Here is a 26,078-nt window from a genome sequence, read left to right on the forward strand (position 1 = left end):
AATTAGACAAAAAAAATACAAAAAAAACCAAAAACAAGACAAAATACTACAAAAACGAGACACAAAATGACAAGAAATGACACAAATGGCACGAAACAAAACAAAAAAGAGACAAAAAATTAGACAAAAAAGTTTCAAAGCAATAAAAAATGGACAACACAAGTGAGACAAAAAAACACAAGACAACAAAAACAACACAAAACACTGAATAAAGAAAAACACAAATTGACAAGAATAAGACAAAAAACACAAGCGAGACAAAAAGGAAACACAAAACAACAAAAACATGAAAGAAAACAACAAAAACATGAAACAAACAACAAAAGTCCCCAAAAAAGACAAAAACAACAAAAACAAGACAAAAGTTTACAAAAATGAGACACAAAGCGACAAAAAAATAGACAAACAATGCAAGCGAGACAAGGAAACACAAAATGACAAAAATGAGAAACAAAACAAAAACATGAGACACAAAAAACAAAAGTCAGACAAAAAGGCGAAAAACAATAAAAAAAAGACAAAATATTACAAAAACGAGACACAAAACGACAAAAAAACGGACAAACGACACAAGTGAGACAAGAAGACACAAAACAAGAACCAAAACAACCAAAACCTGAGGCAAATGACAAAAATCTGTCAAAAAACATGACAAAATATTATAAAAATGAGACACAAAAGAACAATGAACAATCTAGTATTTTACTTTATGATCCAAACAACTTGTCATGATCAAGAAATTATTTTAAAATTTTAGTTTTACTAATTTACAGTCTGCAGTTAATGTCTTCTCTGGAATTTTTACACTTTGAGGGCCGGATTGGACCCTCTGGAGGACCGCTTTTGGCCCACGGGCCGCATGTTGGACACCTCTATCTTAATTTTAGTATTTAATTTCTTCAGGTAATAATTTAGTTTGGTCTCAGTTTTAACTTTATATTCATTTTATGAAATATTTTATACATTTTTAGCTAATTTTATTTATTGTTATTATTTTTGAGCATAAATAACAGATTTTTTTAAAATTACAGCAGCACCGGAAGTTTACCGCAGCTACTTCCGCCGCTTTTCATTTCATATTCATTTTTATTTAATGTTTTATTATTATTATTATTATTATTATTATTATTATTATTATTTTACTATTTTTATTGTATTATTATTGTTATTATTATTCAACGTAAATAATGGAAAAATGTTAAATATTAATCTGCCACAGGGACTACAAAGTTTAAATGATCGGTAAAGGCAGTGACTGGGTGTGTAGTCCCGGAAGTCCCAGCATGCACCGGGAAGCTCTGCGCATGACAACTAGGCATTGACGTGCACCAGACCGAGCACTGAGGTGAGTTTTAACTTCAAAACTGACCGTTAAAGTAAGTTTTCTGGGGGTTTTAATGACACCGTTAAATTACCGGCAGCTTCCACGTCACGGTAAGGCGGCAGCACCGGAAGTTTACCGCAGCTACTTCCGCCGCTTTTCGCTCGATTTGTCAACAAAATGAGTGTTAGCTTAGCGCGGCTAGCCGGCTAGCAGCGGTTTGAACCGCAGTTAACGGACCAGACCGAACCGTGTTCAGCCCCACCGAAGCGGTCCCGGTTCGGTGGGGCTGAACACGGCTCGGTCCGGTCCAGTCCGGTTCTGTGGGGCAGAACTCAGGTGAGGTGCGGAGGCTCCAGTGGAGGTGCTAGCTGTAGCATGTAGCTGCGACAGGTGAACGTGGCAGGTAACCGGACAGGTGACGATCTCGTCCGGGTGGAAACAAGAGAACCTGTTTCTAGTCATTCAACGGTGTCACGTCAGGTGCATTTGTGACGTAGACAGGTGCACGTCTGACGTAGTTGGAGAATATTTTGTGTCATTTTTGGGGAAGTTTTCGTCTCCTGGTACAGATTTTACATAAATGACAGGGTTTCTGCAGGGCATTAAAAAGCATTAATAGTCATTAAGCTGATTTTGCGAAAATTATGGCCTTAAATGGCAATAAAAATCATTAAATTTGATTCTCAGTGGCATAAAAAATTCTTTCTGCGGTTTTCAAGAAAAATATTTGACAATAATAATATGTAATTATGGACTGCGATTCTTCAGATAAGTACATCTGTGTAAACATGCCGAAGCATTGTGATAATTGTTTCATCCGGTCGGGTACAATTGCCATAAGCTGCATGTTTTTAAAGTGGCCGGCAGGCTGGACCAGGTGAAGGAGAGCTGGGAAATGTCGGAAACGCAAAAATAGCTCAAAAAGGTGGATTTCAGAGAATGACTGCAGCCTGTAGATGGTCATAGGTGGTTTCCGGATTCAGAAATAGTGAAATGTAGGGAAAGTGTTCATGTAAAAATCATCTTTTACAAAAAACAAACCTGTGTAATTTGTTGAGTTTGCGGTCGTGACCTTAAAATTTTTACAATCTAGCATTAAAATGGCATTAAAAAGCATTCAATTTGACTGGCTGATTTCTGCAGAAACCCTGAATGAACACGCTGAAGATGTTTTCTTCCTGTGATGAAATGTGATTTACCCAGAGTCCTGAGGCGCTTGCCATGGAGCCAGTCTGGCGACAGCAGGGCCGTGGTCGGGGGCGGAGCCAGGAGGCTCAGGGCGCCAGATTTCGACCCGGCGGTGGACGAGGAGGGAGGACTGAAGCTCCACACAGTGAGTCCAGAGGAATTAATCCCCTGCATCCCTCATCCACCGTCCAGAGGTTCTGACCTTCTCTGTAACCGACAGGCGCCGCCCCGCTGGACAAATTCGAGGAGATCCGGAAGTCCAACCAGGCCGCGGCTCAGCGATTGGTCGAGAGCCACGTCAGCTCCTCCTCCTCCGACGATGAAGATGACGACGACAGAGAGTGTCAGGACGGGAAGAGAGGGCAGATCCTGGCGTCTACCTTCACCACCTACACCAACCAGACAGGTGAGGTTACCGTGGCAACAGTAAAAGTCTGGGAGAAGTCTGGTCCCTTTGAGCTGTATCTTCCAGGTTGGTCAGGTGTGAAGGTTTAGATCCTGAGGTGCAGTGTCTCTGTGTGTCCAGGTGGGGACGCCACAGGTCTGGCCCGGACCGGTCAGTACCTCAGCGACCTGTTCCAGTCTGGAGCCCTCACCTGTCTGATCTGCATCGCCTCGGTCAAGAGGACGCAGCAGGTACGACGACAAATGGCTTTTAAAGTGTTGCGACTGTAACCTGCTGATTGCAACCTTCCGACTGTAACCCAAAGACTGTAACCTTCTGACTGTAACCTGCTGATTGCAACCTTCCGACTGTAACCCAAAGACTGTAACCTTCTGACTGTAACCTGCTGATTGCAACCTTCTGACTGTAACCCAAAGACTGTAACCTTTTGACTGTAACCTTCTGACTGTAACCTTCTGACTGTAACCTTCCAATTGTAACCTTCTGACTGTAACCTTCTGACTGTAGCGTTCTGACTGTAGCTTTCTGACTGTAACCTTCCGACTGTAACCTGTCAACTGCAATCTTCCGACTGTAACCTAACGACTGTAACCTTCTGATTGTAGCCTTCCGGCTGTAACCTGCTGATAATAACCTTCCGACTGTCACCTTCCGACTGCAACCTTCTGTCTGTAACTTTACGACTATAACCTGCTGACTGTAACTTGCCGACTGTAACCTGCCGACTGTAACCTTCTGACTGTAACCTTCTGACTGTAACTCCATCCAGGTGTGGAGCTGCTGCAGCTGTTTCTCTCTCTTCCACCTGCCCTGCATCCAGAAATGGGCCAAAGACTCGGTGTTCCTGGTGTCCTCTGTTACCGACGATGACTTCGGGCAGAAACAGCATCCGTGGCCCTGGTGAGGAGGAAATGGAACCCTCAGACCGACTGTAGCTCACCAGACTGACTGTAGTCCATGAGACTGAACCTTCAGACTGTAGTTCACCAGACTGAACCTTCAGACTGACTGTAGTCCACCAGACTGAACCATCAGACTGACTGTAGTCCACCAGACTGAACCATCAGACTGACTGTAGTCCACCAGACTGAACCTTCAGACTGACTGTAGTCCACCAGACTGAACCATCAGACTGACTGTAGTCCACCAGACTGAACATGCTGCAGCTCTTCCAGTGATTAGTTATTGACGAATGTTTTTTATTCTAAGTGATTGGTGACAGAGCTGGAGTCCTTTTTAACATATTTTGGGTCATTCTGGGAAAGTTTAAAGCACTTCTGGACATGATTTGAGTAATTTCAGACGCATTGTGAGATATTTTGGGCATATTTTTGGTCATTATGGAGTAATTTTAAACGATTTGGGATGTGTTGAGTCAAGTTTGAAGTTTTTTTAAAAGTAATTATAACGAGTTGTGTGGAGTGTTGAGAAGCCTGCTGCTTTCTGTGTAGTTGAATCTTCTCTGGAGTTGCAATGTTCAGTCCAACAATAAATTAATCTATGATCATTATTGACACATATCTTTTTAAATGAAGTCATTCAGATCATCTAATGTTCATGTTTTTGTCTCAACATCATTTAAAATAAATGTCTTCAGACAGAACTGACAGGTGAAACGGTTCCAGCTCTGACGTTTGTGATTTTCTGTCCTCAGCCCAAAGTGTCGGGCAGAATATCCACCCAGCGCTAAGCCCAACAGGTACGTCTGAACCGCCGTCCACCTGGAAACAGAACACCATCCTCATTATCAGTCTTTTAGAGAACTTTAGAGGATTGGTAGACAGGTTTAAAGGAACTCTGGACATGTTTAAAGTACTTTTGGACAGGTTGAAAGTTCTTCTGGACAGGTTAAAGTGCTTTTGGACGGGTTTGAAGTACTTTTGAACAGATTTGAAGTACTTTTGAACAGGTTAAAAGTGCTTTTGACAGGTTTAAAGTTCTTGTGGACAAATTTAAAGTACTTGTACACAAGTTTAAAGTAATTTTAGACAGGTTTATAGTACTTTTTGGACAGATTTAGAGTCATCGAGGGCAGGTTTAAAAATACTTTTGGACAGATTCATAGTACATTTGGACAAGTTAATAATTCTTGTGGACAGGTTTAGAGTACTTTTGGATAGGTAAAGCAACTTGAAACAGGTTTATAGCACTTTTGGACAGGTTTATGAAATATACTGTACAGATGAAGGTGCGTTGCCGCTGTCCTCCAGCAGGGGGCTCCATAACACTAAGTTCAGGTGATCAGAAACACCTGTTGGAATCTGTCTCATGTATTTTTCTTTCTTGATATTTAAAGGTGTGTTTGATAAGAACAGTAGAGCTGGAATGTTGAATCATTTAGAATAACTCTGCTGAGGTTTCTCTCTCCAGATGAATGTTCCTCTGATGTTCCTCACTGGTTCTTCTGAGCAGAACAAACTTCAGGGAATGTTCTCCACAAACCTTAACGGTGTTTGTGCTGCCTTCAGGTACATGTGCTACTGTGGGAAGCTGCAGGATCCTCCGGCCGACCCCTGGCTGGTTCCTCACTCTTGTGGGTCGGTCTGTCAGAAGGAGCTCAAACCCACCTGTGGACACACCTGCCTGCTGCTCTGTCACCCCGGTAACCGCTTACATCTCATAATTACCTCCCAGGTCTCAGCTTCGTGACACCACCGATCCATGTCGTGTTTTTACCACGATGTTGGTGATTCATTTTACCAGTCCAACTACAGCAAACACAGACTTTTATTTTATTTTCAGGCCACATTGGACAAGTTTAGAGTCATTTTTGTCACATTCAGAGTCAATCTGGTCAAGTTTAAAGGCGTCTTCAACTGATTTTAAGTCATTTTGGACATTTTAAACACATTTTGAGACACGTTGGACTACTTTGAGTTGTTTTGTACATGTGGGAAGTAGTTTCAGACAGAAGTAGAGTAGATTTACCGGAACTTTTGAGACTTTTTGAGCAAGTTTTGATTGATTTTGGACGAGTTTAAAATAATTTCAAACAGCTTTTATATGTTTTTTACAGCTTTTGTTCCATTTTGGACAATCTTAACTTATTTTTTCATTCTGGACAAGTTTAAAGGCGTCTTGAACAGGTTTTAAATCATTTTGGCCAAATTGTGATTGACTTTGGACAACTTATACAACAGTAATGTTAGTTTCAGATTGTTTCTGCATGTGTTGTTGAGGTCGAACTTGTAGCTGGTGAAATGAAGCCAGGTTCATGTGTGCTTGCCTTCAGGTCCATGCCCTCCGTGTCCTAAGATGGTGTCTGTGGCCTGTATGTGTGGGAAAGCTAAGCCCCTCCCCCGCCGCTGCAGCAACAAGGTAAACAATCAGAAGAAGGTTCCGGCTGCGTTCGGGGTGTTTTCTGGAAGGAAGGGCTTCCTGATTGTTGGCTTTCTTCTCCCTACAGGCCTGGTCATGTCAGCAGCAGTGTGGAAAGTTGTTGCCCTGCAGACAGCACACCTGTTCACAGACCTGCCACACAGGTACGCAACACCAACCATAACCTTAACTCTACTATCCCAACCTCTACTAACCCTACCCCTACCTTCCCCTACTAACACTTCCCCTACTAACCCTACTACCCCTACTAATGGTACCCCTACTAACCCTATCCCTAACCCTACTAACCCCAACCTTACTTCCCCTATTAACCTTTTAACCCTACTACCCCTACAACCCCTACTAACCCTACACCTACTACCCCTACTAACCCTACCTCTACTGCCCCTACTACCCCTACCTCTACAACCCCTACAATCCCTACACCTACTAACCCTAGTAACCCTACCGCCCTTTCTAACCCTACTCCTACTTATCCTACCTGTACAACCCCTATACCTACTAACCCTACTCCTACCTACCCTACCTCTACTATCCCTACTATCCCTACCTCTGCGACCCCTACCACTGCTACTCCTACTAACCCTACCTCTACTACCCCTACTACCCCTATCTCTACAACCCCTACAACCCCTATACCTACTAACCCTACTGCCTTTACTAACCCTACTCCTACCTACCCTACCTCTACTATCCCTACTATCCCTACCTCTACGACCCCTACCACCGCTACTCCTACTAACCCTACCTGCTCGGTGACTCCAGGTGTTGAATGTGTCTTCCTGTCCGTCAGAATGCCGTCCCTGTCCCAGAGTCAGCGTTCAGAGTTGTGTTTGTGGCCAACAGAAGGCAGAGCGACCCTGTTCCAGCCCTCAGTGGAACTGTCAGCAGGTAGGAACTCCTTCAGAACCATCACTTCCACAAAGTAGTACTTGGACATGTGATGGGAAGGGACGTAAGACTTGGGGGTAAAAGTTGGACAACTTGGAACCCAACCTTTTACTTAAAATGGGGCCTTGACACTACGACTAGTTCCACAATGGAAAGGGTTGTCGTCTTTGGAGTCATCATGTCTTATTTGTCATATCGTCTACCTGCATCATTTATACAGGAATGTATGCATCCTCTTGGGTACAAACTATTAAAAGTGTAATTTAGAACCAGTATTTTCTCAAACAGTGCCCCATTCTCTGTGTAATGGATGAAAGCTCTGAGGCTGGGGTCATGATTGTAGGACCTCTCTGTTGGCTAACGTGCCTGATAAACTGGAATCAATACAGAGAGGATTAGCATGACATGGACATGTCCTCAGCATTAAAGACTCGGTGTCTGTCTTTTCCAGGTGTGTGGCTCTCCCCTGCCGTGTGGAAATCACACCTGTGAGGAGGTTTGTCACGATGGAGTTTGTCCTCCGTGTCCTCGGTCCGTCAGCAGAACGTGTCCCTGCGGCAAGACCAGTACGAAGCTTCAGCTTTTGTTCTGACACCAGTGATGTAACTTTATTAGCTTTAGTTTCATCAGCACACAGCAGCAATGGAAGGCCTGGACATGCCTCATTCAGTGGTTTAATATGTTCTAGATTCATACAGAAGACATTAAACTGAAAGAACACAGAATTGATTCTGTAGAAAACAAAATAGTGTTCGAAAATCATTAAATAAACCTCTGAATGAGAAGCTGTGTCCAGACTAAGATAAGATAAGTCATTTATTTCTCCCCACGCCAGGGGAAATTCACATTGTTACAGCAGCTTAGGTAGCAATAGATGTAGTAATAGAAATAAATTAATAATAGAACAGTAGTAATAATATTTACAGCATGTACAGGGATGAGAAATGAGGATGAAATAGTGCAGTATTGACACACTGCAAGACAATGCAGTATAAAGTGGTATTAAAAAAATAAAGTTTACAACATTGTCATCATGTAGCGGTGTGTTGTCGGTCACTGATCTGTGTGTGTTTGTGTAGAGTCGTGTCTGCCGTGTACAGAGGAAGTGATGCCGTGTGGCGACACCTGCGACCGCCGTCTGTCATGTCTAAAACACACCTGTTCAATGAGGTGTCACCGAGGAAGCTGTGAGACCTGCAGACAGGTGAGGACACAACTAATACACACCAGTGGAGTGTGTAGTCAGACACACTAACACACTCTCTGTGTTGCTGCAGGAGGTGGAGAAGGAGTGCAGGTGTGGTAAACACAGGAAGCTGATGCCCTGTCATAAGGAATACCTGTGTGACTCCAAATGTCCAAAAACCAGAAGCTGCCAGAGGCACCAGTGTAGGAGGAAGGTGAGTCTACAGCTGCACTTTTACACACCTGTACAGGTAGAAGTCTGATTTATGCACACCTGTGCAGATATAACTCTGATCCATGCACACCTGTACAGGTAAAAATCTGATCCATGCACACCTGTACAGGTAAAAATCTGATCCATACACACCTGTACAGGTATAAATCTGATTTATTCACACCTGTACAGGTATAAATCTGATCCATACACACCTGTACAGGTATAAATCTGATTTATTCACACCTGTACAGGTATAAATCTGATCCATACACACCCGTACAGGTATAAATCTGATTTATTCACACCTGTACAGGTAAAAATCTGATCCATACACACCTGTACAGGTATAACTCTGATCCATACACACCTGTACAGGTATAAATCTGGTTTATTCACACCTGTACGGGTATAAATCTGATCCATACACACCTATACAGGTATAAATCTGATTTATATACACCTGTACAGGTATGAATCTGATTTATTCACACCTGTACAGGTATGAATCTGATCAATACACACCTATACAGGTAAAAATCTGATCCATACACAACTGTACAGGTATAAATCTGATTTATATACACCTGTACAGGTATAAATCTGATCCACACACACCTGTACAGGTATAAATCTGATCCATACACACCTGTACAGGTGTAAATCTGATCCATACATCTGTATTTAGCTCAGAACATCGTCCGTTCTAACAGAAAGCTTCCGTTCCATGTGTTTCCTGCTGGGTAAATGTCAGGTGATGGATCTAATCTGTCCGATCTGATGAAAGGTTGGCTGGTCTGTCTGAGCTGACGGCTGCTGGCTGGATTACATCTTTTTCTCTCGTTTTAATGTCACAGCTGGTTTAAATGTCATAGACGCTGAAATGTCCGTTTGCCTTGTGTTCCAGTGTTGCCCCGGTAACTGCCCCCCATGTGACCAGAGCTGTGGTCGAACTCTGGGATGTCGAAACCACAAGTGTCCTTCAGTCTGTCACCAAGGTAACGTCCAGACACGTCATTTAGACTGATGGTGAAGGACAGGAAGCCAGATGATGGAAACAATCACCAGCTGAAGTTCAGTTGGAAACAAACTACGACTACTGACTGTCCAGTTGTCGGTAGGTCTACTCTAGAACTTTCTCCAGGGGATGTTCTCCTCTATGGACTTCAAGGACCTGGAACTCTGGAAATATTCACAGGATGAAGGTAGAACTCTGATCATTAAATATACTAAAGATGAATGTTCTCAGTGAGACTAAACCTAAAGACTGGAAGCAGGAAAGAAGAACGTCCCCTGAAGAAAGTTCTAGAGTAGACCTACCGACAACTGGAGAAAGATCTAGAGTAGACCTACCGACAGCTGTAGAAAGTTCTAGAGTAGACCTACCGACAACTGGAGAAAGATCTAGAGTAGACCTACCGACAGCTGGAGAAAGTTCTAGAGTAGACCTACCGACAACTGGAGAAAGATCTAGAGTAGACCGACCGACAACTGTAGAAAGTTCTAGAGTAGACCTACCGACAGCTGGAGAAAGTTCTAGAGTAGACCTACCGACAGCTGGAGAAAGTTCTAGAGTAGACCTACCGACAACTGGAGAAAGATCTAGAGTAGACCGACCGAGAACTGTAGAAAGTTCTAGAGTAGACCTACCGACAACTGTAGAAAGTTCTAGAGTAGACCGACCGACAGCTGTAGAAAGTTCTAGAGTAGACCTACCGACAACTGGAGAAAGATCTAGAGTAGACCGACCGAGAACTGTAGAAAGTTCTAGAGTAGACCTACCGACAACTGGAGAAAGATCTAGAGTAGACCTACCGACAGCTGGAGAAAGTTCTAGAGTAGACCTACCGACAGCTGGAGAAAGTTCTAGAGTAGACCTACCGACAACTGGAGAAAGATCTAGAGTAGACCGACCGAGAACTGTAGAAAGTTCTAGAGTAGACCTACCGACAACTGGAGAAAGATCTAGAGTAGACCTACCGACAGCTGTAGAAAGTTCTAGAGTAGACCTACCGACAACTGGAGAAAGATCTAGAGTAGACCTACCGACAGCTGGAGAAAGTTCTAGAGTAGACCTACCGACAACTGGAGAAAGATCCCTGATTAGTATCTGATATCTTGTTTTTTAAGCCTGAACGTAAAAGGAATAGAAATACAACAATGTTCAGACACTCTGATCATTAACAGAGTTACTGGAGATGAAGATCCAGATGGTTCTGGGGAGGAACTTTCATATTTAGTTGGTTTTTATATGAAATGACCCAAATACAGCTGCTGGTTGTTTCAGGTGGGACTGAATGTCTGGACACAATAGACACTGTTTGAACAAGTCGTGTAATTACACACTTAGACAGACACACACACACACACACACACACACACACACACACACACACACACAAACAGTAACACACACACACACACACTTAGTCACATACACACACACACACAGTAACACACAGACACACACTTACACACACTCAGAACGTCACATCACATCCATGTCTGTCAGATTAGTTGTGATTAGTTGAAAGAGTCTCAGCTGGAAGGTTAGAGGTTAAATTCAGGAACATTCTCACCCACAACACCTTTATGTGTGTGTGTGTGTGTGTGTGTGTGTGTGTGTGTGTGTGTGCGCGCGCGCGCGCGCGTAGGTGTGTGCGTTACATTGAGAGCGGTGAACAACACCAGCTAAAATGTGTATTTGGAAAATGTTGACCTCTGCTTCCTGTTGATCATCATTAATCACCTTCAGCAAACACGTGTGTGTTTCAGTTTGTATGTGTGTCTAAGTGTGTCTCTCTGTGTGTGTGTGTGTGTGTGTGTGTGTGTGTGTGTGTGTGTGTGTGTGTGTGTGTGTGTGTGTGTGTGTGTGTGTGTGTGTGTGTGTGTGTGTGTGAGAGAGAACCGATAGCTTCCTGCGTCTGTTGTTCCTCGATTGGATGATAAAGGATAATTTATTCGGCTGTCTGCCCCGTGATTGGCCGAACAGATTAGAGTTAATTTATTTGTGAATCTGCGTGCTGATTGGCTGCTCTGACCTTTCAGGGGGAACCAGGAGAAGGTCACCTCAAAGATAACAGCCGCCGAGGCATCAGAGGGTTGTTCACTGTTTGTATGGACGCATTTAAATAACTTAAATATGGTCTAAATAACTACAATGTGGTCCAAAACAACAAAAATAAGATCTAAAATAACTTAAATATGGTCCTAAATGACTAAAATATGAACTAAAATAACTTAAATATGGTCCTAAATGACTAAAATATGAACTAAAATAACTTAAATATGGTCCTAAATGACTAAAATATGAACTAAAATAACTTAAATATGGTCCTAAATGACTAAAATATGGTTAAAATGACAAAAACATGATCTAAAATAACCTAAATATGTTCCTAAATAACTAAAATATGGTCTAAAATATGGTCCTAAATAATTACAATATTGTCTAAAATAACTTAAATATGGTCCTAAATGACTACAATATTGTTTAAAATAACTAAAATATGGTCCAAAATAATTAAAATATGGTCTAAAATAACTAAAGTATAGTTTAAAATGACTACAGTATGATCCTAAATAACTAAAATGTGACCACATTTTAGTTCTAAATAATTAAAATATGGTTTAAAGTGACTAAAATATGGTCTAAAATTACTGAAATATAGTTTAAAATGACTAAAATATGGTGATAAAAAACTAAAATGTGGTCCTAAATAATCAAAAGATGGTCTAAAATGACTAAAATATGGTCTAAAATGACTAAAATATGGTTTAAAGTGACTAAAATATGGTCTGAAATTACTAAAATATAGTTTAAAATGACTACAATATTATCCAAAATAACTTAAATATGGTCCTAAATGACTACAATATTGTTTAAAATAACTAAAATATGGTCCAAAATAATTAAAATATGGTCTAAAATAACTAAAGTATAGTTTAAAATGACTACAATATGATCCTAAATAACTAAAATGTGGTCCTAAATGACTACAATATGGTCTAAATTCAACTATTGTCCAAATTGACCGGAGTGTTTTTGATGAGAATAATCAGACTGCAGCTGTTGGAGGTGAAGAGTCTGGACTGGTATCAGTGTTGACTGTAAACTCTGTGGTATTTTAATGGACCCTTCACAGCAGAGTGTTGGCTGACTGAACCCAGGAGAACTCCTCATACAGAGAGTTAGAAGAATAAAAATAACCTTCATCTGATAGAAGAACAAACCCAGGAGAACTCCTCATGCAGAGAGTTAGGGTTACAGGAACACTAATATCATCACCTTCATCTGGTAGAAGAACAAACCCAGGACAAGCTTCAGGTGACACTAGTTTCAACTCTTAGATGTCAGTCTTCCACAAGCAGAGCACGAATTTTACAGAACAATCCAAGAACTGAATCTGTTTGAAAATCTCCAGGTCACAATATGGTCCAGAATAACTCAAACGTGGGTGAAAATGACTAGATACGGTCAACAGTGACTCTAATATGGACTAAAATGTTTTCATAAATGATTAAAATGACTAGATATAGTCAACACTGACTCTAATATGGACTAAAATGATTGAAATAAACGTGACTCCGTAGTGAGGAGATATGACTCTACAGTGGATTAGATATAAAATGAGAGTCAAACCCAGAGTCTCGTGCCGACAGACTGACCCTCACCCTGTGATGCTGGTTCTCAGGCAGCTGCTACCCGTGTCCGGAGAACGTGGACGTCCGGTGTTCCTGCGGTTCCACGGTTCTGGTCGTACCGTGTGGTCGAGAACGAAGCACCAAACCTCCTCGCTGCAAAGAACCCTGCAGGTAAACGTCTCTGTCCTCCTGATGGAAGCTCTGATGTCTGATCAGGACACCGAGCCAGACTGTTAACTTGGCATTTCATTGACACGCTGACTGAAAACCTGATCAGAATGACTCAAAACGTACTTTAAATGACTAAGAACTGGTTCAAAGAAACCTCAGATTTATGTAAAATGACTAAAAACGGGTTCAGATTTATGTAAAATGACTAAAATCGGGTTCAGATTTATGTAAAATGACTAAAAACTGGTTCGGATTGATCTAAAATGAATAAAAACTGGTTCAGATTTATGTAAAATTACTAAAAACTTGTTTAGATTTATACAAAATGACAAAAAACTGGTTCAAAAAGACCTCAGATGTATGTAAAATAACTAAAACTTGTCAGATTTATATAAAATGACTAAAAACTGGTTCGCATTTATGTAAAATGACTAAAAACTGATTCAAAAAGTGCTCAGATTCATGTGAAATGACTAAAAACTGGTTCAAAAATAGCTCAGATTTATGTAAAAGCACTAACAACTGGTTTAGATTTATGTAAAATGACTAAAAACTGGTTCAAAAAGACCTCAGATTTATGTATAATAACTAAAACTTGTTCAGATTTATCTAAAATGACTAAAGAATGACTCTAGAATTACTTAAAAACTGGTTCAGATTGATCTATAATGGCTGAAACCTGTCCTGTAACTGGTCTACCTACCTGGCCGTCCTCAGGTGCCCCCCGTCCTGCCACCACCCCACCAGGGAGGCCCACCGCTGCCACCCCGGGCCCTGCGCCCCCTGTAGGCAGCCCTGCTTACTGCCGCTGGCCGGCTGCAGCCACACCTGTCCACAGGCCTGCCACGACCTGGTTCTGGTCCGGTCCCAGCAGGTAGGAGTCTGAGCCGAGCATCGTGAGAACTTTAGGTTGTGGGAAACAGACGATCTCCGTCCTCAGATCGTTGTCGCTGCTATTTAAAGTCCCGTTTCCGGTCCGGACCCGGCAGAATTAATGGTGTTTGTGTGTTCAGGTCCAGCTAGCCGGTCCGTGGGAGCAGCCCACTGAACCAGCGTTTGTCCAGAAAGCTCTTCCCTGTCCGCCATGCCAAGTCCCCATACCAACGTAAGTCCACCCCCACTACACAAACAATGACCGAGTCACTTCCTGCTGCCATTAGACACTGTTTCCTGTCCTGTGGTTGACTTCATTCACAGCTTCAGGCACTCTGCTGCATTAAGTTGTAACGTCCTGGTTTTAACGTGTTTGTTGGGTTAATATCTGAGTTGTCAAAAAGTTTCTGCTTTAGTTCTCTTCACTGAGATGATCTTTCTCATCCATGTGTTGGAATAAAGGGAGCTAATGAGTGTTGGTTTGTTTGTCTTTCAGGAGCTGCTTTGGAGAACATGAGGTGAGAACCACCTTCATTTAGTCCATCTTTAACCTACCTTTAGTCCACCTTTAATCTACCTTTGTCCATCTTTAATCTACCTTTAGTCCACCTTTAATCTACCTTTAGTCCACCTTTAATCTACCTTTGTCCATCTTTAATCTACCTTTAGTCCACCTTTAACCTACCTTTAGTCCACCTTTAATCTACCTTTGTCCATCTTTAATCCACCTTTAGTCCACCTTTAATCTACCTTTAGTCCACCTTTAATCTACCTTTAGTCCACCTTAATGTACCTTTATTCCGCCTTTAATGTACCTTTAGTCCACCTTTAATCTACCTTTAGTCCACCTTTAATCTACCTTTATTCCACCTTTAATCTACCTTTAGTCCACTTTTAATCTACCTTTAGGCCACCTTTAGTCTGCCTGGTCAGCAGTTTTTCTGACCAGCGTCTCCGAGTTATTCTGGACTTTTATTTGTCCTTTACATTAGACAACTGAACCTTTAGACAACATGAACCTTTATGTTGGACAACATGAACCTTTAGACAACATGAACCTTTATGTTGGACAACATGAACCTTTAGACAACATGAACCTTTAGACAACATGAACCTTTATGTTGGACAACATGAACCTTTAGACAACATGAACCTTTAGACAACATGAACCTTTGGACAACATGAACCTTTATGTTGGACAACATGAACCTTTAGACAACATGAACCTTTAGACAACATGAACCTTTGGACAACATGAACCTTTGGACAACATGAACCTTTACACAACAAGAACCTTTATGTAAGACAACATGAACCTGTAGACAACATGAATCTTTACGTTAGACAACATGAATCTTTACGTTAGACAACGTGAATCTTTACGTGAGACAACATGAACCTTTAGACAACATGAACCTTTAGACAACATGAACTTTTAGACAACATGAATCTTTACGTTGGACAACATGAACCTTTAGACAACAAGAACCTTTAGACAATGTGAATCTTTAAACAACCTGAACCTTTATGTTTGACATCCTGATCCATTGTACGACGCTTATTTCGGTTCATGTTGTCTAACGTTCGTCTGGTGTTTTGTCCATCAGGTCAGTCCGGTGCCGTGCCACCGTCAAGGTCGATTCTCCTGCGGACGACCTTGTGGACGACCTCTGACCTGTGGAAACCACACCTGCAGCAGGGAGTGTCACCTGGTTACCGACGGCAACAAGGTGAGGAGCCTCTTCCAGAGACAGAAACCAGCCAGAGTCTGTCAGCATTAGAATGATGGTTTCTTTAACTTCGTTCGGACGAGGCATCAACTAATTATTATTTAAATAATCACAAATATACTATCCGATTGGATAGAAGGTGAAGGTCATGCATGTCGTCAGATCAGCTGTAGTTACTGGTTGTTCCACCAGCTGGAGCTTCTTGGAAGCTGCCTCATTATTATCCAGGTTTTTTATAGTCTTGCTGTTGGTGTTGTGTGAATATGCAGGTTTTTGAAATTTTATATGTAAACATGCAGGTTTATGACATTTTTATAGATTAGCATCCAGGTTTTCTGGTGTTTTATGCACTAAGGTCCAGTTTTTTGACAGTATTGTGTGTTAATATCCAGGCTGTCTTGTGTTTTTTGTGCTAATGCCCAGGTTTTTGACATCTTCTATGTGAATATGAATGTTTTTGACAGTTTTCTGGTGGTTTTGTGTTGACTGATGTTGGTTGTGTGTCTGCAGTGTGAAGTGTGCGAGGAGGGCTGCAGTAAGCCCCGCCCCCCAGGCTGCCCCCACCCCTGCCCCCGCTCCTGTCACCGTGACGACTGCCCGCCTTGCAGCCAGATGATTCGCCAGCGCTGCCACTGCAAGATCAGCATCCTCTACGTGGAGTGCATGTCAGTACACAGTAACACAACTCTGAAGCAAATACACAGTCTTACCGTGAACATGATGTTCAGAGTTTATCAAAACAGCAAAAACTGAAGCAAAGACACACAAAACATCACAGAACTGACACAAAATGACACAAGGGAGACAAAAAATGACAAAGATGAGACAAAAGCTCATAAAACAACACAAAAGAGACAGAAAACAAGATTTAAGCTTCAATCATCAGAGTTAAAATATGAGTGAATCCTGTCTATAGATGACTCTGGCTTCTTCTTCCATCATCTCGAATAGTTCTGACCATCCACCTACCAACATGTTGATATAAGCCTTAAGTTTACCCTAAATGACCTTTTAAAATTTTCGCTGGTGAATTATCAGAAAACAGAAACAGGTTTTGATCTGATGAGAACAAAATTCAGCTTTTTGTAGCAGCATCATGATGTGAAGCCTGGTGGTGGCAACATCATGATGTGAAGCATGGTGGAGGCAGCATCATGACGTGAAGCATGGTGGAGGCAGCATCATGACGTGAAGCATGGTGGAGGCAGCATCATTTCAATTCAATTCAATTTTATTTATATAGCGCCAGTTACAGTCAAATTGTCTCAAATGCATCATAATGAAGCATGGTGGTGGTATCATCATGATGAAGCATGGTGGTGGTATCATGATGAAGCACAGTGGTGGCAGCATCATGATGTGAAGCATGGTGGTGCTATCATCATGATGAAGCACGGTGGTGGCAGCATCATGATGTGAAGCACGGTGGTGCTATCATCATGATGAAGCACGGTGGAGGCAGCATCATGACGTGAAGCATGGTGGAGGTGGTATCATGCTGCTTCTTACTGTCTGGTTTCTCTCTACAGGATCCTGACAGCAGCTGATGACCAGACAAAGGTGAAGCTGAGTTCCTGTAACAACCAGTGTCCTAAAGAGGTACAGACTCTCCCTGTGGAGCCCCAGTGCATCATGGGAATGTCTCTCTGATGTCAGCTCCTGGTCAATAATCAATAATGTCATGGTGAATGAGGAACATTGATGTTTTCTGGACCTAGGGAGGAAGTAAACCAGAACTACAGAGACTAAACTGTAGAAGAAATGGTAAAAATGTGGATCAGAGATTCCTCAAACATCTGGTCTGGTCTGCAGATCTTCAGCTTCCTGTCAGAGTTGTTGTTGGAACATCCACCAGATGACCTGGTATTTCTTTTTACTGACAGGAACCATCTGAGATCAGAGCTCTGTTTTCTCTTCCAGCAGGTCCCTTCATGTTTCTATTGGAGGAACCTGAAGCTGCTCTTTGTTCACAAAACATAACATCTGGCTCAACTTCTAGTGTCTGCAGACCTCCAGAATAAACCTGAGAATCCTTGAGAACGTTCAGTAGAACTTTAACAGATCAGATTCTACTGATGTTAGAGCCTCAACAGTTGGTGAAATGTGGACCAAAGACTGTATTTTAGTAGAAACATGGATCCATCCATAGATAAACACTGACAGGAACTTTAGACCAGCCTGGATGGAGGTTCTAGACATTCTTCTATCTCCAGATCCAGTAGTTAAACTGTGTTCTCTGCTGGATCCATCCAATGGTTCTGATCGGATCAAACTCTTCTGTTCTTTCATGGATGGTGGTTTATTTCTGGAGATACTGGACCTTTAAACGTCTTCTCAGGTTTATTTAACAGTGAAACCAGAAGCTTCCAGATCTAGAACAGATAAGATGGTGAAGACCTAGAAGTTCTCTTGACGGTCTCCTGATGATCGTTGTGTTGTGTCTGCAGCTGAGCTGTGGCCATCGCTGTAAGCAGGTGTGTCATCCAGGTGAGTGTGAGGACAGGTGTCAGCAGAAGGTGAAGCTGCGATGCCCCTGCAGGAGGATCAAGAAGGTAGGAGCTCCTGCGGTTTCTTTCTGCTCTTAACCTCCTGGCTGATGAACGCTGGAGATCTGTAACGTCTTTCAGAGGATCGAATGTTTGTAGGAAACATCTGAGAACATCTGTAGATGGTTCTCCAGCTTCCATCAGCCTACTCTACTGTGATAAACATCTAGACATGGTGGATGACTGGAGTTAACCAGGTGGTGTGTCTGTGTGTGTCTGTGTGTCTGTGTGTGTGTCTGTGTGTCTGTGTGTGTGTGTAGGAGCTGCAGTGTTGTGTGTCGGCTCAGTGTGTTGTTCAGTGTGACGACACCTGCAGAGACCAGCAGAGGAGAGTCAGCCACGTAAGAACACACCTGGACACTAAACACACCTGGATAGACACACCTGGACACACACACCTGAACATACACACACACCTGGATAGACACACACACACTCACTGATCTGTGTGTGCGTGTGTGTGTGTGTGTGTGTGTGTGTGTGTGTGTGTGTGTGTGTGTGTGTGTGTGTGTGTGTGTGTGTGTGTGTGTGTGTGTGTGTGTGTGTGTGTGTGTGTGTGTGTGTGTGTGTGTGTGTGTGTAGATGAAGGAGGCGGAGCAGAGAGCAGCTCAGGAGGAGGAGCAGAAGAAACTTCAGGTGAGTGAAGAACCAACGGCTCGTTCTGATCATTAGTAGAGTTACAGTCAGATATTAATGAGTCTGAATCTGACAAATTTAACTGATCATTAATAGAGTTACCGCCTGTTTTTAACCAGTCAGAGGATGCAGACTGACTCTATCAGATTTAACTGATCTTTAATAGAGTTACCGTCTGTTTTTAACCAGAGGATCCAGACTGACTGCAGGTTCTCCTTGCAGGAGGAGCTGGAAGCCTTTGAGAAGCGGCAGCAGAGAGGGGGGAGGAGGGGCAAGAAGAGGGGGAGGAGGGGGGATGCCGACGGCGAGCAGGGGAGAGGGGGCCGCTGGGGGTGGAGCTTAGCCTTCATCATCATCCCGCTGGGCGGAGCTTTACTGTCTGCCGCCGTATTCTACCTGCTGAACACAGCCTGAAGCCACCCGCTGAGGACCTGAGACTCTCCTGAAAGTCACCTGGGACTCACCTGAAAATCACCTGGGACTCACCTGAAAATCACCTGAAAGTCACCTGAGACTCTCCTGAAAGTCACCTGGGACTCTCCTGAGACTCACCTGAAAGTCACCTGAGACTCTCCTGAAAGTCACCTGGGACTCTCCTGAGACTCTCCTGAGACTCACCTGAAAGTCACCTGACGGTCACCTGAGACTCTCCTGAAAGTCACCTGGGACTCACCTGAAAATCACCTGAAAGTCACCTGAGACTCTCCTGAAAGTCACCTGGGACTCTCCTGAGACTCACCTGAAAGTCACCTGAGACTCACCTGAAAGTCACCTGAGATTCACCTGAAAGTCACCTGGGACTTACCTGAGACTCACATGAAAGTCACCTGAAAGTCATCTGAGACTCACCTGAAAATCACCTGGGACTCACCTGAGACTCATTCTGAGACTTATTCTGAGACTTACCTTTTATTCACTAAGACTCACCTGAGACTCACTGAAACTTATCTTAGACTCACCAAGACTTACCTGAGACTAACCTTAAATTCACCTGAGACTCACCTGAAACTTACTCTGAGACTCACCTGAAAGTCACCTGAAAGTCTCTGAGACTCACCTGAAACTTACTCTGAGACTCCCCTTTAATTCACTGAGGCTCACCTGAGACTCACCTTTGACTCACCTGAGGCTCACCTTTAATTCACTGAGACTCACTTTTAATTCATTGAGACTCACCTGAGACTCACGGTTAATTCACTGAGACTCACAGGTGAGTCTCAGGTGAGCAGTGTCCAGTGACTCAGATTGTTGGTTCTTTTCTTCTTTTATCTGCAGACAGGAAACAGTTTGTGTCCTGGACAGTGGACTTCCTGTTGGAACCAGAAGTTGTTTATTTTTCTGTTGACGGTTCATTTGTTGCTCGTTAAATCTGGTTAACTCTGTCAGCAGTGGAACCAGAAGCTCCTCTGATTGACCGTCTCCATGAGCAGATGTTCTGATGGAGTCTGTAGCTTTAGATGTTGTTTATTTCAGGGTAACGTTAGAAGAACGTCCCAGCAACCATCTTCAAAACTCCACAGGTCCGACGTGTTGATGTTCTTCATGATGTTTCTGTGTTTGTCCTAAAGACCTTCTGACTGAAGATGATGAGATCTGATTGGTTGTAGAATTCAAACTGTTCTGGTTCTTGTGACGGGTCTTCTGATTCTAGAAACGCTGGAACTGTGCAGATGTTTCATGAATCTGGTAAAATGAATCTGTTTTTTCTGTTTTTGAAAATAAAATGTGTAAAAGTTTGATTTGTTTTATTTCCTGATTCTCTGATGGTTGTTGTGATGCTGCAGTGAGCAGACAGGAGGCGCTGGTCCTCCACAGAAGAAGAAGAAAATAACTTTATGGATCCAACGTTTAGAGACAAACTGGTTTCATTCATGAAGCATCAACTGGTTTGGATAAAATAAAACATTCTGATGATTGAAAATCAACCAGAACACGGAGAACATCTGAAGAACATCTGGAGAAAACCTGAAGAACACCTAGAGAACACCTGGCAAACGTCTGGAGAACATCTGATCCAACATTTGGAGACAAACTCTGGATTCATTCATGAAGCATCAACTGGTTTGGATAAAATAATAAAACATTCTGATAATGGAAAATCAACCAGAACATGGAGAACATCTGGAGAACGCCTGAGGAATATTTGGAGAACACCTGGAGAACATCTGAGGAATATCTGGAGAACACCTGAAGAACACCTGGAGAACATCTGAGGAATATCTGGAGAACATCTGAAGAACACCTGAAGAACATCTGAGGAATATCTGGAGAACGTCTGAAGAACACCTGAAGAACATCTGAGGAATATCTGGAGAACGTCTGAAGAACACCTGGAGAACATCTGAGGAATATCTGGAGAACATCTGAAGAACACCTGAAGAACATCTGAGGAATATCTGGAAAACACCTGGAGAACATCTCAAACTGGTAACAGGTCCAGAACAACTCAGGACTGAAACTGGTCCAAATTACTGAAGAACTGGTATCAGACTGGGGTCAGACTGGTTTCAGACTGGGATCGGACTGGTTTTAGACTGGTTTCCGACTGGTTTCAGACTAGGATCAGACTGGTTTGAGACTGGGATCGGACTGGTTTCAGACTAGGATCAGACTGGTTTGAGACTGGGATCGGACTGGGATCAGACTGGTGTCAGACTGGTTTGAGACTGGGATCAGACTGGTTTTTAGACTGGTTTCAGACTGGGATCAGACTGGTTATAGACTGGTTTCAGACTGGTTTGAGACTGGGATCGAACTGGATTCAGACTGGGATGAGACTGGTTTCAGACTGGTTTTAGACTGGGTTCGGACTGGGATCAGACTGGTTTTGGACTGGGATCGGACTGGTTTCAGACTGGGATCAGACTGGTTTCAGACTGTGATCAGACTGGTTTCAGACTGGTTTTAGACTGGGATCAGACTGGTTTGTCATCTTCTGTTGTGGTTAAATAAAGCTTTACTGGTTTAATTGTGGATCCAGTGAGACTCACCTGAGCAGGTAAATCTGTAGAACCAGCAGCTGTGTGTGTTTCTACGTATGTGTGTGTTCCTCTGAGTGTGTGTGTGTTTCTATGTGTGTGTGTTTCCGTGTGTGTGTTGCTCTCTCTGTGTATGTGTGTGTGTGTGTGTCCCCTTCTATGTGTGTGTTTCTCTCTGTGTGTGTTTCTGTGTGTGTGTGTGTTTGTGTGTGTGTGTGTGTTAATCCTCTCCGCTGGGTCACGTGCAGCCCCTGAGCTGCTCGGTGAGAGAGAGAGGGAGGGGGCGGAGCCAGCGTCTCGTGCCTGCTCGGTTACCGGAGCGGCTCGCGGGCAGCAGACAGAGAGATGGTCTCGCGCTCGGCGGCAGCAGCAGGTCATGTTGTCCGCGCGGCGGGAGACCTTCCCGCGTGTCACCTTCAGAGGAGCAACGGTGAGTTTAACAACCGCTGTTTACCTGTCTGTCTGTAACCTGTCTGTCTGTCTGTCTGTAACCTGTCTGTCTGTCTGTCTATAACCTGTCTGTCTGTCTGTAATCTGTCTGTCTGTCTGTAACCTGTCTGTCTGTCTGTCTGTCTATAACCTGTCTGTCTGTCTGTCTCTAACCTGTCTGTCTGTCTGTCTGTCTGTAACCTGTCTGTCTGTCTGTCTGTCTGTAACCTGTCTGTCTGTCTGTCTCTAACCTGTCTGTCTGTCTGTCTGTCTCTAACCTGTCTGTCTGTCTGTCTGTAACCTGTCTGTCTGTCTGTCTGTAACCTGTCTGTCTGTCTGTCTGTAACCTGTCTGTCTGTAACCTGTCTGTCTGTCTGTCTCTAACCTGTCTGTCTGTCTGTCTGTCCGTCTCTAACCTGTCTGTCTGTCTGTCTGTAACCTGTCTGTCTGTCTCTAACCTGTCTGTCTGTCTGTAACCTGTCTGTCTGTCTGTCTGTCTGTCTCTAACCTGTCTGTCTGTCTGTCTCTAATCTGTCTGTCTCTAACCCATCTCTCTGTCTGTCTGTCTGTCTGTCTCTAACCTGTCTGTCTGTCTGTCACCCGTCTGTCTGTCTGTCTCTAACCTGTCTGTCACCCGTCTGTCTGTCTGTCTCTAACCTGTCTGTCTGTCTCTAACCTGTCTGTCTGTCTTTAACCTGTCTGTCTGTCTCTGTCTGTCTGTAACCTGTCTGTCTGTCTCTCACCCATCTGTCTCTCTGTCTGTCTGTAACCTGTCTGTCTGTCTCTGTCTGTCTGTAACCTGTCTGTCTGTCTGTCTGTCTGTAACCTGTCTGTCTCCTCATCAGTAGATGTTTCTTTGTGCTGAATGGATCCAACATCTAGATCCTCTGTTCTCTGTTTCTGCTGCTTTTATTTTAATAGACACACTGAACCTGAATCACTGTTGATCAGTGTATTGATCAGTGTATTGATCAGTGTATTGATCAGTGTATTGATCATATTATTGATCAGTGTATTCATCAGTGTATTGATCAGTGTATTGTCTCATCTCCTCCAGACTGCAGGACCTCTAGACAGGATGGGAGGGGACACCTGTCCTCACAAGTTGGGATCGACCAATCAGCTGCAGCGGCTGCTCCTCTACATCCTGATTCCAACTGTGAGCCTGTTGGGAGTCCTGCTGCTGGGCCTGGGCCTGACCGGTACCACAATATATACACTATATACACACTATATACACAACAACTGGAGTCCTGCTGCTGGGCCTGACTGGCACCAGTACCACAATATATACTATATATACTATACACTACATACACACATGGACAACATAGTTGGTACTCCTCGGTTAATGAAAGAAAAACCCACAATGGTCACAGAAAGAATTTGAATGTGACAAAAGTAAAAATAAATAAAAATGTTATGAAAATTATCCAATGAAAATCAGACATTGCTTTTGAACCGTGGTTCAACAGAATTATTTTTAAAAATAAACTCATGAAACAGGCCTGGACAAAAATGATGGTCCCCCTAGAAAAGACTGAAAATAATGTGACCATAGAGACATGTTCAATCAAGGTGTGTCCTCTAATTAGCATCACAGGTGTCTACAAACTTGTAATTAGTCAGTTCCCCCCCCCCCGCCACCACACACACACACACACACACACACACACACACACACACACACACACACACACACACACACACACACACAAAAAATGAGTGGATACTGACAGCACCACAGTTCTCTGTAGTTTACCTTAGTACTCGCTAGTATCTGACACAGTGCAGGACTGCTGTGAAGGTAGAGACGTGCAGCGGTGGAGTATTTGCAACGATTTAAAAAAGAAAAAAAAAGAAATTTAAAGGAGCGGCGCTGGGATTTTAGCAGTAGCGGGCTGCCACTGCAGAATGAATGTAGAGGAACCCTGTAATGTAGTAACTTATTTATGTGTGTATGCATGTATTTATTGATTTATTTAGTGCTGTTAACATATCAGAGTTCTGAGGGAGTTTTTCTTTATATAGGCAAAGGCCATTTATTGATCACATATAGGCTATTATATAAATGTTTATTAATAACTAAAAAGCATTTAAAAAAAAAACAACTTAGGCATTTATTGAGTCACTAAAATACTGTAGAGTACAGACCACATCAGCATGATTCTAAGCATCCTCTGGTAAATTAACAACCAGATACTGATGTCTCTCACCATATGGACTTCAGGAGATGATTAGATGATGATAAACTGTGACCTACTGGTTGGGTTCTCTCTGTTCTCATGTTTCTTCCATGTTGGTCTCCTGATGCTGCTTTACTTCAGCTAATCCATGAGCAACAGAAAACACAGTTTGTCTCGTACCCACTGCCAGGGGTTCCACTCTTCCCAATCACATCTGGACTTTTGCAAATGTTTTTGCTTCTTTAGACGTGGTGGAGTTTCAGGTGTAGACATTTTTAAATGCTTGGGAGCAGCAGCGTCTGTAACCAGGCAACCAGAGACAGGACTATAGGACGGGACACACAGAGACGTCTGAGTTCTATCTGCTGGACCTGGCATCAGGTCCTCGCTACAAAGGTCCTACGAAGATGAAATTAGCTGCCCTTAATATTTCCTGTGTTTTATTATTCATTATACAGTTTTGATGAATGTGTGACAGACGTGTATGGAACATTTATGAAAATACAAAATTTGCATCCCATATTGATTCAATACGGGACGCAACAATAAATTGTCAAATAAAGGATGATTCCGTATTTTAAGGGACAGGTGGCAACCCTAACTCCGACAGCCATTCCATCTTAAAAGAACTGCATTTCTTTTTTACTGTGGCTTGGTGTTAGCTGCCACATTAGCCTGTGAAAGATACTGTTAACTGCTACATTAGCCTAAACAAGACACGTTAGCTGCTACATTACCCTACAAAAGACACCGTTAACTGCTACATTAGCCTGTGAAAGATACCGTTAGTTGCTACATTAGCCTAAACAAGACAAAGTTTGCTACAATGTTAGCCTGAGCAAGAAAATGTTAGCTGCTGCATTAGCCCACAAGAGATATGTTAGCTGCTACTGTAGTCTAAACACAATGACATTAGCAGCTACTGTAGCCTCAACAAGTTACTGTTAGCTGCTACATTAGCCTAAACAAGATAACATTAGCTGCTACATTAACCTAAATGAGATAACATTAGCTGCTACATTAGCCTAAACAAGATAAGATTAGCTGCTACATTAGCCTAAATGAGATAACATTAGCTGCTACATTAACCTAAACAAGATAACATTAGCTGCTACATTAACCTAAATGAGATAACATTAGCTGCTACATTCACCGAAACAAGACAATATTAACTGCTACATTAGCCTAAACAAGATAAGATTACCCTAAACAAGACAACATTAGCCGCTACATTAGCCTAAACAAGACAATATTAGCTGCTACATTAGCCTAAACAAGATAACATTAGCTGCTACATTCACCTAAACAAGATAAGATTACTCTAAACAAGACAGCATT

The 26,078-nt window shown here is 42.8% G+C and overlaps 2 protein-coding genes across 4 annotated transcripts in view; both read left to right on the forward strand.

Moving 5' to 3' along the window:
• Window positions 1-1,270: 1,270 nt before the first annotated feature.
• LOC111563425 (nuclear transcription factor, X-box binding-like 1) lies at window positions 1,271-20,886 on the forward strand. Of its 2 annotated transcripts, none has more exons than XM_055007391.1 (25): window positions 1,271-1,345; window positions 2,528-2,657; window positions 2,733-2,918; window positions 3,039-3,148; window positions 3,688-3,818; window positions 4,573-4,617; window positions 5,387-5,520; window positions 6,151-6,236; window positions 6,325-6,400; window positions 7,051-7,148; window positions 7,600-7,714; window positions 8,228-8,352; window positions 8,426-8,548; window positions 9,455-9,545; window positions 13,242-13,362; window positions 14,080-14,236; window positions 14,376-14,467; window positions 14,732-14,753; window positions 15,843-15,965; window positions 16,476-16,630; window positions 17,495-17,564; window positions 18,413-18,517; window positions 18,772-18,852; window positions 19,094-19,147; window positions 19,337-20,886. In XM_055007391.1, exons 2-25 carry the CDS (start codon window positions 2,546-2,548, stop codon window positions 19,559-19,561), a joined length of 2,637 nt encoding a protein of 878 aa, XP_054863366.1. In that variant the 5' UTR covers window positions 1,271-1,345; window positions 2,528-2,545; the 3' UTR covers window positions 19,562-20,886. The 2 variants fall into 2 exon arrangements, with proteins under 2 accessions (XP_054863366.1, XP_035800454.2); XM_035944561.2 differs by having other exon boundaries at window positions 19,370-20,886.
• Window positions 20,887-22,413: 1,527 nt separating this feature from the next.
• The window catches only part of LOC129348064 (atrial natriuretic peptide-converting enzyme-like), a 36,443-nt gene continuing 32,778 nt past the window's right edge, over window positions 22,414-26,078 (forward strand). For both annotated transcript variants that reach the window (XM_055007388.1, XM_055007389.1), the window contains exons 1-2: window positions 22,414-22,555; window positions 23,612-23,756. In XM_055007388.1, the coding sequence (XP_054863363.1) occupies window positions 22,502-22,555; window positions 23,612-23,756 (199 nt within the window). In that variant the 5' untranslated portion in view covers window positions 22,414-22,501. The remainder of the gene's footprint in view (window positions 22,556-23,611; window positions 23,757-26,078) is intronic.

This window comes from Amphiprion ocellaris, chromosome 23 (assembly GCF_022539595.1).
Source record: "Amphiprion ocellaris isolate individual 3 ecotype Okinawa chromosome 23, ASM2253959v1, whole genome shotgun sequence".
Lineage (NCBI taxonomy): Eukaryota > Metazoa > Chordata > Actinopteri > Pomacentridae > Amphiprion > Amphiprion ocellaris.